Source organism: Arvicanthis niloticus, chromosome 16, assembly GCF_011762505.2.
Source record: "Arvicanthis niloticus isolate mArvNil1 chromosome 16, mArvNil1.pat.X, whole genome shotgun sequence".
NCBI lineage: Eukaryota > Metazoa > Chordata > Mammalia > Rodentia > Muridae > Arvicanthis > Arvicanthis niloticus.
Genome location: NC_047673.1, coordinates 12,956,716 through 12,974,539, shown reverse-complemented (window position 1 = coordinate 12,974,539; position 17,824 = coordinate 12,956,716). Strand labels below are relative to the sequence as shown.

At 44.9% G+C, this 17,824-nt stretch overlaps 1 protein-coding gene and 1 pseudogene across 2 annotated transcripts in view; one reads left to right on the top strand and one right to left on the bottom strand.

Moving 5' to 3' along the window:
• Positions 1–3,557, bottom strand: part of Mcph1 (microcephalin 1) — a 202,114-nt gene extending 198,557 nt beyond the window's left edge. The window contains exons 1-2 of one of the 2 annotated variants that reach the window (XM_076913876.1): positions 3,080–3,557; positions 1,563–1,654 (exon numbers count right to left, since the gene is read on the bottom strand). In XM_076913876.1, the coding sequence (XP_076769991.1) occupies positions 1,563–1,654; positions 3,080–3,179 (192 nt within the window). In that variant the 5' untranslated portion in view covers positions 3,180–3,557. The remainder of the gene's footprint in view (positions 1–1,562; positions 1,655–3,079) is intronic. The other variant, XM_034520353.2, reaches the window with a different exon arrangement.
• A 2,929-nt stretch (positions 3,558–6,486) lies between these two features.
• On the top strand, positions 6,487–7,027 carry LOC117721960 (NADH dehydrogenase [ubiquinone] 1 beta subcomplex subunit 10 pseudogene; annotated as a pseudogene).
• Positions 7,028–17,824: the final 10,797 nt, after the last annotated feature.

Sequence of the window (17,824 nt, the reverse complement as noted above, 5' to 3'; positions counted from 1 at the left end):
GGGTGCAGGATACTTACTACAAGCCTTAAAGGAGGGTGTCATCAATCCCACACTTTGGACTGAGCTGCCACAAACTGCATCTAGACAGAGGCATGAAATGTACACTGGCCCTCCTAAAATGGAATTCCACTTGGTGTGCCACATGCCTGTGTAACAAGACATGCTGTGTCCCTTCAGTAAAGAGTAGGATGACCTTCTATACAGAAAATGCCTGGTTTATCACAGTTTTACCTGGGACTGTTTCATTTGAGGTGGTAGGGAAGTGCTATCCAGTTAGTATATAGAAATGGCATTTTGTTCTGACTGGTTCCTAACTGTAGGATACACACCATATCTCACGATGCAAAGAATAGCAGCAATTCTTGGTCAGGCCCAAGAGCCTCTTCCCATCCCACTCCAGAGTTGTTAAGCTATGACGCTGTGAGTATTAAATACAATTTCAGTTTATAGGATTTTTTTCTGTTTTTACAATGAGTATATGGGTTCTGCCTCTATTGTAGGTGGCAGGGAATCCGTGAAGATTCCTCTGCTCTCAGGCTTTGACCTTGCTTCAAGGGGTTGGGGGGGACCATGGTTTAAGTGCTGCTCTAATCCCACCTTACTGCACCCCAATCCTCACCCTGATGTAAGGAGTTATCCAGTCACTCATTCATCTTCAGCCTGTCAGGGAGCGTCTCATGAATGCTGGTAAGCAAGCAAGCAAGCTCTAGTCAAGCAAAGCTTCCTGTCAGAGCAGTCTGTGTTCACTGTCTCCACTTCTTCCTAAGCCAGGAATTTCAGACTCACCCTGAACCCCTTGACCTCGATAAAGGGAAAATGAACTAAGGCCTCATAGTTGTCATCTTACCTTTCCTTAAGGCTCTGTTGTTCTGAATCCCCACCTTTTAAATTCTTCCACACTTACTTTCTATACTTTCCTAACAATCTTTTTCCCTCTCTTGTTCCCGGGTTGGTGGTCAGGCCATCACTGATCCTTAAACATTCAAAAAGGCCTCCTCCTCCTCCTCTTCTTCCTCCTCTCTTTCTCTTCTTCTTCCTCCTCCTCCTCCCCTCCTTTTCCTCTTCTTCCTCCTCCTCCTCTTCTTCTTCTTCTTCCTCCTCCTCCCCTCCTTCTTCCTCCTCCTCCTCCCCTCCTTCTCCTCTTCCTCCTCCAGCACTCCTCAGGCTAGCCAGGATCTGAGTTAGGTACTAACCTCTCCTGACCCCCACATCACAGTCTATAGCTATGACTGCCTCAAGCTCCAGACATGAGTAATCAAATGCCTATGAGATGTTTCCAATATGACTAAGGTCATAACCTTCCCTTGGAAACCTGCTCATTCTCCTGCATCCTTACTCTCTTGACTCCAAGTTCCAAGGCTCATGAACCAACGCCAGACTCATGTTTCCTACTAGACTCCTCCTCACCCAATGCCTCCAAGACCATCTCCTCTGTAAGCACTACTGTCCAACTTATATACTGTCCAACTCACCCACTGCTACATCCTTTGTGCTCTAAGGAACAGCTCCCACAACAAGAAAACACCAGGAGGCTATCAGCCATTTTGATATTCATTTCTTACCGTTGCCCCCATATCCTCAAGTTGCTTTGTAAATGTCTTGGAGTAATTCTCTGTCCCTTTGGAAGACCATACTTCAACATAGGCCACAATATCTGAAAATAACCGAGATGTTAGCAGGAAACACACACTGGTAACTGCACACCACCTCCCCCCACCCCCCCACCCCCCCAGCAACAGGCTTTTCTCTTGTTCTGTTTATGTTAGAAAAAAAGCGGGGGGGGGGGGGGGAACATTTCCTATTACCAATCTATTCAAAACATCGTCACTGCTATTTTGGTAGTGCTTTACATCTTTTTCATCCAGGCTTAATTATTCTGGATTATGCTTTCTGGAAAGAAATCATAATTATTCCAGGCTTTCCGGCCCAGACTATCTTCCAATAACACAATTTTATGGCCACAGCATACACAGTAGGGTAGCAAGCTAATATAGCTCGGTTCTAATAAATTATTTATATGAAGTTGGGCATCTTAACACATAGGGATTATAAAGTGGAGGCAAGAGTTCGAGGCCAAAGCCTGTGGTGGTGGTGCTGCCTTTAATCCCAGAGTTTGGAAGGCAGAGGCAGGTAGCTCTCTGAAGCCAGCCTGGTCTACAGACTGAGACAGAGTTTCCAGGCCCAGGAAAGCTAGAGCCATGCAGAGAAACTTTATTACACAAGCAACCCCTCCCTCAGGCCCCCAAATCAAACCAAACAAACAAACAAACAAAAAAAAAGGAGTGTTAAGCCAGCCTCATCGATATAGCAAGTTGGAGGCCAGCTTGTCTTGAAAATAAATGAATATTTACATATTTATTTTTATGTATATATATTTGTTATATAAATGTATTTATTTATATATTTACTTACATATAAATATATTTATATATCTACTTACATATAAATATATTTATATATTTACTTATATATTTATTTACATATACATATATTCATATATTTACTTACATATACATATATTTATGTATACACACACACAGACACACACACACATATATATTTGGAGTCCCCTCACCCAGGGTCCCATGTTCTGGGCACGTGTTGGCACGATAGAACTAGGGAAGCTCCACAAGTGTCAGCTCTACCCAGGTGGGACCCTTAAGAGGCCATCACATTATTACCAAATCATAACTTTTCCTGATCCCACAACTGCCCAGGCCATAGAGGCTCTCAGAAAGCTAAGATAGGACCTGATCCTGCTGCCAGCTCTCCAGGGCTCAGCACACATGGGGTTGGGGTGGGGGCACTGGGGAACACTTAGGTGGCACGGCAGGCACTCAGGGGGCCGTTACGGTCACATGGTGAATGTGTGTAGGGTGTCCACACAGGTGGTCGGGATCCTGAGTGAGGGGACTCTGGGTGTGAGGATACCGAGTCTGAGGGGACCTAAGGATGTGAGAGGACCAGGGGTGTAAGGAGACCTGAGGTCTGATTGGACCTGGGATGTGAGCCAGGAAAGACAACCGGGCACTCGGACACTAGACCACAGCCCCTCTCCCAACTGGGCGTGTCTCCTCACCTTTCAGAAAGGCGCCCCCAGAACCTCCGGAGGCCTCCATGACCCGACCGGCCGCCGCGGGACCGAGCGTGCGCCGGCAGGAAGGCAGAGCGATGCGCATGCGCAGGCCGTGCGGCGGGGGTTCGGCGCGTCAGGCTTGGGGTTGTGTGCAAGGGCTCCGGTCTCCCTTCCCTCTCCGAGAGCTCCGGGCTCCGTGACACACTACAGCAAAGGCCTTGATGCCTCACGGGCGGCCCCGAAGCTATCCGGGCGCCCTGGCTGGAGTCAACCGACCGCACCGCGGCTTCAGGGCGCTGGTCAGTGCCGCTTTTCCGGGCAGGGCCCGCGTCCTCGTCACGCAGCGCCTGGTGATCTGGGAGGGAGACCCACCCGTGGGCCCTGCCCCTGCCCCTGCCCCAGCCCCGCACCCTGGAGTGCGAGCCCGGCTGCAGGAGCCTCTGCGTGCGCGCGGGTCTTCAAACCTCCCGCCGGCGAGCCTGCGAAGGGGGGGAGCTCAGAGATAGGCCCGCCTCCGCGCGCAAGGGCTGCTGGGAGTGGGAGGAGGCCCGAGACACTCGGGAGGGCATCAGCTAGGGAGAGCCTGGTTTTCTGCAGATAAAGGTCTCCTTTTCATCGCCTTAAGCACCGGGCGTTAAAAAACAAACAAACAAACAAACAAGAATCCCATCTTGTTTGGATAGACAGGTTGGTTTTGTTTTTATATTTATTTGTTACACGAATGAGTACTTTGCCTGCATGGACGTATTTGCACCACGTGCGTGCCTGGTGCCCATGGAGGTCATAAGAGGGTGTCAGATGCCCTGGAGCAGGAATTACACTTGGTTATGTGCCACCATGCGGGTGCTGGGAACCAACTCTGGGTCCTCTGCTAGGGCAAATGTCCGTAACCACTGAGCCATCATCTCTATAACTCATGGGTTGGGTTTAGAGAGATGGTCTTGTTTTCTAGCTCAACACTCAGCTGTTCTCCGGACTCAGCCTTACCCAAGTGCTGGGATTACAGACTGTGCCACCACATCCAGCCCTGCATCATATTTATTAAAAGGAGAGCCAAATGTATATAATGTTCCTTTACCCCTAGTGCAATCTCCGCTTGTTTCATTATGAAGACCATATTCCTTCCACAGGCTTAATAAAAACACAGCACTAAAAACCAGAGACACTATAAATAAACAAAAAAATATATATATAAATCAGAGACACTCATAATCTAGAATTTAGGAGTATGCTTTGGAATTAGAGTGGACTTTTTGAAGTTTTTATTGATCCCTTCTTTGCTAGCCTTCAAAGGAAATTCGTCTTTAGTGTCTCAATTTTTGCTTCTGTCAGAAGGTGGTATACACCTTGGGGACAAGGATTGGGAATAGGAAGCCACCCTTGACTACACAGAGTATATATATATATATATATATATATATATATATATATATACATATATATTTAAAAGGCCAAATTCCAAGTAATTAGCTGTTATTGGAAATTAATGAATTGAAGCAGCCTTCACTAAACCAACAGTGTAGGAGCTTTCACTGGGCAGTGCAAAGAGAAACTCAGTTAAATGGCCACTTGTAATGCCTAATAGCATACCAAAGTGTCTGCTGGCCTCCAGGCTCACTCAGGACTTGTGGCTCCTCTTAGCTCTTGTCAACCCAACCCCTGCTCTAAACTTCTCCAGCTCTTGGGCTTCGGTTCCCCAAGGTTCTCATTCCTATATAACCCTACCATTTCAGCTAGGCACTTTTTTTTTTTTTTTTTTTTTTTTTTTTTTTTTTTTTGGTTTTTCGAGACAGGGTTTCTCTGTGTAGCCCTGGCTATCCTGGAACTCACTCTGTAGACCAGGCTGGCCTCGAACTCAGAAATCCGCCTGCCTCTGCCTCCCAAGTGCTGGGATTAAAAGCATGTGCCACCACCGCCCAGCCTCCCTTTGGTTTCTTTAACCTTTCACTTGAAGGCACATAGCATGACTGACTCCATTTTGTTTTGATCAGCTCTACTGGACCTGGTATGAAAACTTAGTCCAAAGCAAGGGCCTCCCAGAATCTTTGTTGAATCATTTCTAATATGTTTTCTCTGCCTAAAAAATTAGCCCCTTTGAGCCAAATTAAGACATTTTTAAAATGCAGGTTTATTTGGGAATGAGCTCCCAGGAATGTTCACTAGGCTTGGGACAAGACTAGAAAAAGTCTAGGACAGACTATGGAGAATTTTTTTTTTTTTTTTTTTTGAGTATAGGTGAAGGAAAATGGCCTGTCTGCCAGATGCTTATGCCCTGGTATGGGCATCTAGGGTAAGGGACTTGCGTGGCTGGTGACTTCAGGTAAGGGGGGGCAGGATTGGGACAGCTGTCAGAAATATGGGACTAGGCATTTGGCATCTTTTTCTATTCTGAGGCTTTCCAGGTGGTCAGGTGTTGGAGAGGAAGAGAAAAATGGAATTTATGGGACTATGTCAGGAGGAAGCCAGGGGCTCCAATCAAACAATTTCTCTCTTTGTACACACTCTTCCCCCTAGACAACAGCAGTTTGACTCCCAGCACCATTTGAAAGGTTTGCCATCTCACCCTCAATAACTCTTGGTGAGTCTGGGTTGTGCCCTTCCCCCAGCCTTGAGCAGGCCTGAAAGATTTTGTTAGCCACAACAGACCAAGTGCTAGGATCTAGGTAAAGTTACTTAGAAAACTTAGAAGAAGAACTGCCCCTGGGCTTGCCTTGAGATATCTGTGACAGAGACCGGATTATCGGATTATCCCACCTATTTTAGGCTTAAACAAAAAAGGGTTTGGGTTGGGCCTTTCCCTTTAAATTGAGAGCTGAACATTAAAGCATTGAGCCTTGATCAGAAAACTTTGTCTTGGCTTCATCTCTTCTTGCCCTACATCCCGTTTCACTACCAGCCCCCCTTTGAGGTGAACCCAGTTGATCCGAGGTCGCAGGTGGCTACACTGAGCCAACAAGAAAGAGTGCTGGCCTAGTTGGCTAGCCCCGTATGGATGAACCTGTAATCACCTTTGAAAAGTGGGCTTTTGTTCAACTGAAAAATTGCAGTTGATAGGCTAGATCAGAGAGGATGAAGGAAGCATGGCAGACATTGTGGGTGCCCATGAATGGCTTATGGGGATTTTACCCCCTATTTATGTGGTTTTCCTATAAGCCTGAAATTTGTTTAAAAAGGAAAGGTTAAGAGTAATCTGTCAGAAAGAGAAATAGTAGGCTAAATAATTTTTGGCCGATATAACTCTAATCTTGCTCACAGAGGCTGGAACCAGCTGGGTATTCTTCCATATTTACGTACACATCAGTAGCTCGTCTTGATGCTCTGACAGAAATACCAGAAATAAAAGCAACTTAAGGCTTAGCAGGCCGAGCGGATCCAGAAGCTGAGCTAGTGGAAGGAAGGTCCGCAGGGTTTGCTTAAGCCATGCCAGACTCTTGGGACAAGGATGTGTACCCGGAGCCCCCACGCCGCATGCCTGCTCCCTCGACGCAGACCTCGATCCCCAACCCCATCACCTACTTGACAAAGGCTTACGACCTCATCGTGGACTGGCCCGTGACCCTCTTGGGAGAATTTATTGAACAGCAGCCTGCTAAGAACCCAACCTACTACTATCACCGACTGTACCGTCAAGTGCCAGACATCACAGAATGCAAACAGGGTGATGTTGTGTGCATCTATGAGGCTGAGATGCAGTGGAAAAGGAACTTCAAAGTTGACCAGGAAATAATGAACATCATCCAGGAGAGACTTAAGGCTTGTCAGCAGAGGGAAGGAGAGAGCACACAGCAAAATTGTGCCAAGGAGTTGGAGCAGTTCACCAAGGTGTCTAAAGCCTACCAGGACCACTACCTTGCCCTAGGAGCCTACTACTCTGCCAGAAAGTGCTTGGCCAAGCAGAAGCAGAGGATTCTGGAGGAGAGGAGGGCTGCCAAGCAGACCACTGCTGCCTAGGATGCCATGGTGCTCATTCCACTGCTGAAATAAAGTGCCGGGTTCAGACACACACACACACACACATACACACACACACACACACACACACACACACACACACACACAAAGCAACTTAAGGAAGGAAAAGTTTATTTTGGCTCACAGTTCAAGGATACAGTCCATTTGAGAATGGAAGCCATGGTGGCAAACATGTGAGGTAGCTGGTCACACTGCATCGTGGGAGGAAGGGGGGGGGAAGAGGGAGAGAGAGAAAGAGCACAAGGAGAGGGAGAGGGAAAAAGAGAGAGCGTATGATGAGGATGCTGATGAGGATGCTGATGCTGTTCAGCTCTGTTTCTCCTCTCTTTCAGCCTGGCTTCCTAGTCTGTGGCCTAATGCTATCCATATTTAGGGCTGATGCCCACAACTCATAATCTAGATAATTCTTCACAGAAACACCCAGAGATTTGTTTCAATAGTGACTCTGAACTTTAGCAGGTCGGTAAGGTTAAACATTATAGGTCCAGGTGTAAGGCCCTCACGAAGGAAGGACCTCACTCAAGCCTCAGGAATTCATGGCCACTCAATAACTCACAAGACACTGAACTTGATGCAATCAGCAAGAGGTATATTTCGATCAGCATGCTGAGGTCAAGACCCACGACCCACGCAGGGGCAGTGGGGTCTGACCCCTGGGCTTTGGAGACAGAGGAAATTTAAAGCCAAAAACCACAACTCAGGGGAGAAACCACAACCCAGGGGGAGTGAAGGAGGGTTATTGGAGAGTACCTGTGGAAAGTTCCAGCCCATTATTTAGTTTGTGACAGTGTCCAAGGAACAGTCATGGGGAACATTTTGTATAGGCTAGTCTCAAGAGCCTATTTGTAATCAACCATCTATCTTGTAGTCAGCCAAGTTCCTGAAACACAGAGCTCACAACCAAGCTGACCTGCACTCTTGGTTCTGCTCAGCCTGTTATGAGTTATTGAAAAATTCTAACCCTTTCACAGGGATATTCAAGTAAGAATTAAATGAATCAATCTATGTATTCATTCAGTCTCTTAGTCTGACAAGGGCTGCAGTAATAATAAAGACCATAAACTGTGGCTCGTAAACAGTAGAAATTTATCAATCAGGTTCTACAGGTTGGAAGTCCAAGGTCAAGTGCCTACAAACTGGATGTCTGGGCTAGCCTGGTTTGTTTCATAGATGACACCTGGTAACTCCAGCTCCAGGAGATCTGCTGCCACCTACTAGATTCCATCAGCACTACATTCACACAAGCACATTCTCACACAAAGACTTATCATACAATTCAAAACAAAACAAAAAACAACTCCTTGAAAGCACTACTTCTGCCCTTCTGGCCTGCACCTTAAACCAGGGCAGATCATCAGTGTGTCTGTCCCAGTGAAGGCCTCCCAGGAGATCTGCTGCACCCAGGGCCACAGGTCTCCCAGGAGCCCCGCAGCAATCCAGGGCCAGCAGAATGAATGTCAATTTGCAGCCTTGGGGGATGGGAGGTATGTATGTGTGGGAAACCCTCTAGGAAGTACCAGAGACCTGGGAAGTAAGAGACCACTTTAGATGAAATGCCCACCATTGGGGAGAGGGAACTTGTAGAGCTCACCTCCAGTAGAAAGACAGGCCATCAAGTGGAAGGATGGGGTTGCCATCACATAGTCAAAAATTCTGACCCAGAATTGTTAATGTCTAAAAGAACTGCAGGAAAAGAAAAAATGAAGAAGAGACTGAGGGAAAGGAGGCCCAACTTGGGATCCACCTTAAGGAGAGGCCCTAAGGCCTGACACTATTACTGATGCTATGGTGTGCTTATAGACAGGAGTCTAGCATGTCTGTCCTCTTAGAGGCCCAACAAGGAGCTAACTGAGGCAGATGAAGATATTTACACCCAACCAACCGTTGGACTGAAGTCGGAAACCCCTGTGATAGGGGAAGGCTGGAAAAAGCTGAGAAGGAGGGTGACCCCATAGGAAGACCAGCAGTTTCAACTAACCTGGACCCACGAGATCTCTCGGACACTGAGCCACCTACCAGGCAGCATACACCAGCTGGTAGGAGGCCCTGACACATATACAGCAGAGGACTGCCTGGTCTGTCCTCAGTGGGAGAAGAGGTTCCTAACCCTTGAGAGACCTGAGGCCCCAGGGAGGTGGGGGGGCTCATCCTGTTGGAGACAGGGGGAAGAAGGAATGGGATGAGGAAGTGTGGGAGAGTGGATCAGGTGTGGGGCAATGACTGGACTGTAAAAATATAAAAGTAATAAAAAATAAATTAATTTTTAAAAAAAGCACTACTTTTTTATTGGATATTCTATTTATTTACAATACAGATGTCATCCCCTTTCCCCATTTCCCCTTCCTAGAACCCCCTATCCTATAACCCCTCTTCTTTTATGCTTTTATACCATTTTGATTACATGCATGTATTAAGGTCAGTCTAGGTTGAGGGTCTAGCAATATAATAGATGCAAATAGTTGAGGAACAAGCAATACAATAAACACAAATAGTCAAAGAAAAAGCAAAGCATTAAACCCAGTTACGTGAACACCCCATGATCATTGTTTCTAAAGGCTTATCAGGATGACCAAAGTATCTGGGCCTACTTTCCTATCCTAGTCCAAGGTCATTTTCATGTCTGAAGCCTACTTCCTTGTTCTAGCCTAAGATTTAGATTTCTGTCTGAAATTACTTCTTTGTTCTGGCCTAATGTTTAGATTCCTGCTTGAGATTACTTTTTTGTTGTAGCCTACGATTTAGACTCCTACCTGAAATTACTTCTTTGTTCTAGTCTAACGTCAGATTCCTGCTTGAAGCCTACTTCCTTGTCCTTGGCCAATGTCATATTCCTGCCAAACAGCCCCTTTCCTTGTCCTTGTCCCATGTCAGCTTCTTTCCAAGCAGCCCCAAAGGCTCTCCACCTCTCCTCATTTTTTATTTCGTTAACAAGACTAAGCCTGTCTTAGGTCCTGGATATGATAACCTATACCTATTATCCCAGGGTTTGGGAGGTACAGACAGGAGGATCAGGAGTTCGAGGTCATCTCAGATACACAGTGAGATGTGGCAAGCCTGGGCTAGAGAAAAATCCTGACTCATAAATGATGTCTCAAACTAAAACAATACACATGTGCAATGCATTTATAACAAGGTGGGGAAAGACTTAGGAAGAAGGTCATTAAAAAAGAAAGACAGTATGTGCAGAGTGTATTAAATTTGCAGAAATACTGAGCAGAAAGGACAGAACTGTGTGCCATCCACAGTCTTCATCTGGCATTAGTGTGGTACAAGTCACTACTAATGATCCAAGTGTCAACAAAGCGTTAGACACTGCACGGCTCATATCTGATTCACATTTTCTGCTGTACATTGGGTCAGTATTGACATATATCCAATAAAATAAACCCCCCCAGAAGGAACAAAAGTTATTAACACGAACAAGCGCAAGTGTATAAGACTTTGCACTAACATGCCCTAATCTAATTTTTTTTGCAATCGCCTTTTTAATATTTTTAAATAAAATAACTTCATCTAAAGAAAGAATCCAGGAAAGACTAAACTAGAGCAACTCTGCTTCTTTTTCACTCTCTGCAGACAAAGATGAAAGCCATTTTCCTTACCGCAATCAAAGGATGTACACTAGAAAGCCCTTTAAACACACTGGGGCTGAGGGAAAGCTGGAAATATTGACTTTTGTGAGGCACACACGTGGGCTCAGCAGGAGGCTCGCTTTCAGAGATTTCTCCTTAACAACCTGACAGCATTTGGGCAGCAGTCAGGAGTCAGCAGCAGTCAAGTCTCCAAGAAGTCTCGGCAAACAAGTCAGATAAAGGGTCCGCTGCTTCAGAGGGAGAACACTGGCTCCCCACAGTCTGAAGTTCCCCCAGAAGCCTGCATTCTTAACAGTGTGTCTCAGACACTGAAGGCAGCAGGGCATGGATCTAGGTTTCTAGAAGCTCCTGAATGTCAAATTTAGAGGCTAGCACCAACCAGGCAAGTGTACCCTCTATAAAACAAAACAGAACGGAAGAGAGAGAAAGGAAGGGTAGAGGAAGAACAGAGACATGACAAACATTAGATCTAATAGATGTTCATAGTACAAATGCTGCCTGTGCTATGCTAATCTGACACTTAAATAATAATAGCAGAATACCATTCTCTTAAATTAAAAAAAAAACAAACAGATTTTATTGGGGTTGATGAGATGGCTCAGCTGCACGAGCCTGCCAGTCTGACTTTGGTACCCAGAGTCCATATGAAGGTAGAAAGAGAGGACTGACACCTAAAATGTTGTCTTCTATCTTTCACAAGCACCCCGTGGCACACCCTCACCCCCAATCTCTCCATCCTTCTCTCAAACACACTACATAAACTTAAAATAAAATAATTAAAAAATATGTTTTATGTTGTAAAATGATTTATGTTGTTTCATGATATTGAATAAAGTATACGCTTGTACTCACCCAAACCAGAGTTTCGAAAATGTAGCAAATGAATTGAGGTAAGTGACTAGCTCAAAGGTGATTTTTTTACCCAGAGGGTAAAAACAGCAAAAGGAAACAAATATAACAGACCAGAGAACTTACTGGAACAAAAGTAAGGAATTGTTTTAGTTTTATGCCTTGCAATATAAAATGAAATTTTAATGGGTGAGCAAAGAACCTAAGCAGTAGTGTTCTTTTTTAAATTAAAAATTATGTGTATGAGTGTTTTGCATATATATGCGTATATGCATATATATGTATATATATGTTATATATATATGTGTGTGTATATATATGTATATATATAGATGTATATATATATATGTGTGTGTGTATATATATACATATATATATATATATATATATACATACACATCTCATGGATTCAGTGCCCACAAAGGCTAGAAGAGGCTGTTGGATGCCCTAGAACTGGAATTACAGATAATTGTGAACCAGGACTTGAACTCAGGTCTTCTACAAGAACACATTCTCTTAACCCACTGAGCCATCTCTCCAGCCACCCTGAGCTCTTTTTAAAATTAATTCAAACAGGATGAGTAAGGATTTATCACGAGGGAAGGTTTCGACCTTGACTAGCCATATTCTCTTAAAAGTTAACAAATATGTAGCCCATAAAAAAATCTTTATTACTGGTTGGGTCTAAGTAAAATCCAATTGGAATACCTACAGTTATGAGCCTTGTGTGCACTGAGCAGATGAAAGGCTCTTTGGCAGATTGCCAGGGAATTGGTTTCACTGGAAGTTCTAGCTTTTCTACAAACATCTACTGAGGTAGTAAAAATATGAGGGGGAAATGGTGAGAGTGCCCCCTTAGAGGGACTGCGGTTTTGTCACCTGAGGTAGGCAGAGTCCTGGACAGTTAAGAGCCACTAAAGCCACCACTGGCAAGGACGATGGGTTCCGGATCCTTCATCTCCAGAACTAGAGTGAATTTCCCAGGTAAGGAGCAGGGTGAATAAAGGAATTTATTACATGTTTACAGGTGAGAGCTTAAGAAATGGGATACGGCAGGGTTCCTGTATAACAGGAGTGGTCCAGGAGATGGGTTGCTGTTAGCTGCTAGTTACAGGAGCCTTCTGTAGGCCTGGAGAGGTGAGCTGATCAGTCTAGTTGGCCTCTGTATGAGCCTTTGGGTCACAACCTCATATCTTTACGCAGGTGTGCTCTAGCTGTGAAAGAAGATAACAAGAAACCACACCAGCAAGAATCAGCCCCCTAAACACGTTTGGCATTTCTAGCTTCTGGCCAGGATGGAACCTAGGGCATTTCCAGCTGCTGGCCAAGGACAAGAATAACAACTGCTCATTTCTTAGGTCCCTGGACCTATGCCTGGGTAGCTTCTACTTCCTATTCTCAGCAGTTATCACTTAAGAGTTTTTCCCTCCTTATTTCCGTGTGCCCCTGGTATATTCCCTCTCTTTTCTTGATCCCAGAGATGTTTTATCTCCCACTTCCCGGGGTCCAGGTACACCAGAGAGAGAGACCTGCAGATTCAGCAGAGTACCAAATGGAGAGGTCCCTCATAAAGAAGAGAGGAATTCATGATTATAAAGTAGGTTGTTCACAACAATTCTCCAAGGCCTACAGAAGTTATTCCTCAGCACTCATAGGCTGACTCAAAGCTAAATCACCTCAGATCTTTCCCTGAAGCTTGAGTAAACATATCCATTGTGGGAAAATGAGCACAGTGCCCTGGAACCAAAAACAAAACAACCCTGGGGCATAGTTACTTATAGGTGTGATTGAATATGTTTAATGATCTGCTGCTGGGGTCCTGTGCTTGTCTTTGCCTCTGAAGACAAGGGTGTCTTTAACCACTCCATCATTCAGGAGAGGCTGCTGCTGGCTGCTACTGTATGATCCCTGGCCCATATTTGTTAACTCCTGCTATAGTAGGAACTGTGAGAGACTGCATCCCGGACCTTTGAGTATAGATGCCTGTACCATAATTGCTGATAATTTTTTGTTAATGATATCCTTGAGTATCTATGGGGGTAACTTTATTATTCAGTGCTGTGAACTGAACTAAGACTAAACAAATACTCTGCAACTGAGCTACCCATACATACATACATATGGGTTTTATATACATATATAAAACAAATGCATTAAAAATCTGCTTATGGGTGTTTCAGCAGCTTATAATTGTCCCAAATTGGAAACAGCCAGGACATCTTTCAGTAGACAAATGGGCACAGCTGCGGCCTATCTAGGAAGATACTGTTTGGTATTAGAAAAGAAATGTGCTAACAAGCCCTGACAAGACATGGTGGATGTATATTACCGGACAAGCTGCAGGAGTCAATCTACATAGCATCCTGGCAAAAGCTAAACCAAGGAATGTATTTTTGGGATGTATAGGTATGAACCAGTGGAGCCCAGCTGTCTGCTAGGGAGTGGAAACACTCGTTATGGGTTTGGAATAGTATATACATTCCATTGTTTGTCAACCTGCAGATACAGGGCTGTAATTACCACAGGCAAACACCACCATCATATGGCTTTCTGTTTTGTTTTGTTTTGTTTTTGAAACAGGGTCTCACTATGTAGACTATGGCTGGACTGGAACTTGCTGTGTAGATCAAACTGGCTACAAACTCATTGAGATCCAGCTGTCTACCTCCTGAATCCTGGGGCCAAGATGTTTGCGTGCGTGCGTGCGTGCGTGCGTGCGTGAGTGCGTGCATGCATGCGCACGTCTGTTCTGGTGCTACCTTTTCTGTTTCGTTTTGAAACAGGGTCTCTCACTGTAAGTTGCTTGACCACTGACGTCACCAAGATGCACCTGTCTCCCTCTCATTGATGCTGGGTCTACACGCATGTTCTATGCTACCATGCCTGGAATAAAACAACTTGCCTTATTGCACCTATTCCCCACCACCCTACAGTGGGCACACATACTGCTGTTCACACGTGGAGGTCAGAGGACAATCTTTGGGGTCAGTTGTCTCCTTTCACCATGTGGAACCTGGTTATCAAACTCAGGTTGTAAGGATTGGTAGCACGTGCCTTTGTCTACAGAGCAGTCTCGACAGCCCCCATGCTAGCTTTTTTTTTTTTTTTTTTTTTTAATGTGTGTTCCAGGGATCGAACTCAGGTCCTTATGTTTGCACTGCAAGTGCTTTGCAAACTGAGCTACCTCCCCAGTCCCTGCCATATAGTCTGATACTCTCCTTTGTTCCAGCTTGGAGCCTGTGGGCTGCACATTCCTTAGCCATTCAGTACTGAAGGGGGCATGCAATAAGTCAACCGGATAAGAAAGGAAAGAATACGGCACCTAAGAGAGCAGTATTAGGCTTCATAGCCCCAGGAACTGAGAGCAGCTGAGTAGAAACTGGGCAGAAAGTCTGATGGCATGAAAAAAAATGAGAGAATGAAAGCATCGTCTTGGAATTGCAGAAGGAAGGGTTATCTATGTCCCCATTTAAAATTTTAGGTGACTTTTCATATAAAATTTAGATTAAAAAAGTAATATAAAAGTGCTTTTTAAAATCTCCATAGACCAAGTTCTTCTCGAAGCATCTGTCAGAGTCTGTGGGGCTAATAGCCATCTCTACTTTGTCCTCTGGGGCAGAAGTACTGAGAAGTTCACCTGTGCCGTTAACTTTGTTATTGTTTTTCTTTTTAATTTCTCTCTGTACTGTGTTACATTTTTATTTTCTAGAAATTACTTTGATGGTTCATATTGTAATACTAGAAGAAGCTGGGGCAGCAGATATTTTACTGGCTTGGGCTGGAGATATAACTTAGTGCTGGAGTATTGGCCTTGCAGGTATGAGGCTCCAGACTTGATTCTCAACACACACACACACACACACACACACACACACACACACTCACACACGCATGAAGAAATATCATTGGTTTAATAAGCTGCATACTAACAGAAAGGCATGAAAATGGAGCTCTGGAAGTCCTGAAATTATTAGAGCAGCTGGTCAATCAGATCACAGCCCTGGGATCCTGTTTTCTGCTGTCTGAAATCCAGCCGGGGTGGAAGAGTCAATGCAAAAACATCCACAGTATATTCGATGTGGGGGTTTTCCTCTAAAACATGGGGCTCGGAGCTCGTTCAACCAAAAGTTACCACGGCTGGTTCAGTAAAAGTCTACCAGCTTGTGTTAAGTACTAGAAAAATGACAGGTTTGTATCTATGACAGCTTGCTGGTTAGTTTTCTGTTAACTTGACACACACTCGGAGCATCTGGGAAGAGGGGGCCTCAATTGAGAAAAGCCTTCATTTAGATTGTTTGTAGGCAAGCCTGTGGAGCATTTTCTTGGTTAATGGTTGAGGTGGGAGGGCCTAGCCCACTGTGGGTGGTACCAGCTATGGCACATGGGGCCCACATTGTTAAGGAAGCAGCCTGAGCGAGCCATGAAGAACAAGCTAGGAAGCAGTCTTCTCTCTGTGATCTCTTGTTCAGTTCATGTCTTTTCTTCTCCAGATGCTGGTCTATGACCTGTAAGCCAAACAGACTCTTTTCTCCTAGCTTGTTTTTTTGTTTGTTGTTTTGTTTTTTGTTTTTTTTTTTTTTTTTTTTTTTTTCACTGTGTTTTATCACAGCAACGGACAGCATAATAAGACAGCTTCATCCTGTCAACAAAAATGATCCAGACCAACTTGGGATGATGGCATGTTTAGTTTTACACAGTGACTTGAGGAATGAAAAAGGATCTAGATAGACTCACTCCTGGGAAGAAGTGCTTACAGTGGAGAGTTAGAGATGGATATGCAAGAGTGTTTCCAACACGAGGATGTAGCCATGCGGTACTGTTGGTACTGTTGACTCTTTAGAAATAGAACCGAATGCTGAGGGTGGGGCATGGCATTGTCAGTAAAGTGTGAGCCCACAGGCATGAAGACTTGTATCTGGATCCCTTCCGGAACACCCATGTGAAAATTCAGGCAAGACGGCACACTCCTGTGATCCCAGTGCAGAGACGGCTGAGACAGGAGGATCACTGGAACTTTCTGGCCATTTGCCTTAGAGTTCTGGGTTCAGCGAACAACTCATCTTAAAAAGTACCATGGAGAGTGTTAGCAGAAAACACCTGGTGGTTGGAGCGAGCACGGCCCCCATAGGCTCATGCATTTGACCCCTTGGTTCCCAGTTTGTAACCCTTGAAAACTGTAAGCCTCCAACAAACTATTCCTTTTATAAGTTGCCTTGGTCACGGTGTCTTGTGATAGCATTTAGAAAAGGAACAAAAAACTTGATGTCAATCCCTGACCTCCACACACACTTTCACATACATGTGTGCACATGATCATGTGTTGACATGATCCCATACACACATATTAACCACACCTCACACAAAACATTGAGGAGAGAAAAAGATCACATTGACAGGTGCTTTAGAGAACATCTATAATAGAAGTAAAGAAAATTTTAAGAATTGAAGGTTACAGAAGTAAGCCAGACCAAGAATGATCTAGATTCTCCACTTGCACTCCCAGCACAGTCGTTGCCTCAGCTAATATGCTCCTGTAAAAGCGTAGTCAATGTCAGGTCACCCCTCTATTTCCAGTCCTTCAGTGAACGTCTTTGCTGCCCTCGGGGGAACAGGGGACCCCTTCTGTAACCTACTAGGCACCATGAGGTTTTCTTCCTAGATTTTTGAGGGGCTTATCTCAGCCCTGCCTTTTCCTGAGCTCAGCAATGCCTTCCTTTTAGCTTCTTAGATCTCGATCTCTCTCTCTCTCTCTCTCTCTCTCTCTCCCTCCCTCCCCTCTTTCTTTCTCTCTCTCACACACACATACATGCACACACACACATGCACACACACACACACACACACACACACACACACACACACACACACCCTACCACCACCACATCAGGCAGAGCAATTCTTTCTCTTCCATAGGAAAACCCCCATTCATCTTTCAGGTGTTCCCTGGGGAAGAAGCCTGTGCTGCCCCATCCCCATCCCAGTTGTGCCTTTCTTACCTCTGCCACACCCTGCTGAGGCCTCCTGTCGATTCTTTTCAACTCTCTCTCATTGTGTACTTATGTCTTTATTGATATGGCTCAGTGCTGGCCTCTCTGCTGAGAGTCAGAGCTATAAGCATAAGTGCTTATTCATAGTAGTGGTTCAAGAAAGTTTTGTTGAATCTGTAAATAAATGGATAAGGAAAAGGCACAGTAGTTAGGACAAATCTTTGCAGGTCTCCAACCGTTTGGACAGGTACAGGAAGCAACCAGAAAAGTAGTCTGAGAGAAAAGAGCCACAGAAGTAGAAAATAGGGGTTGAAGAATGTCTAGAGGAAAAGACAAGTTTCTCCAGC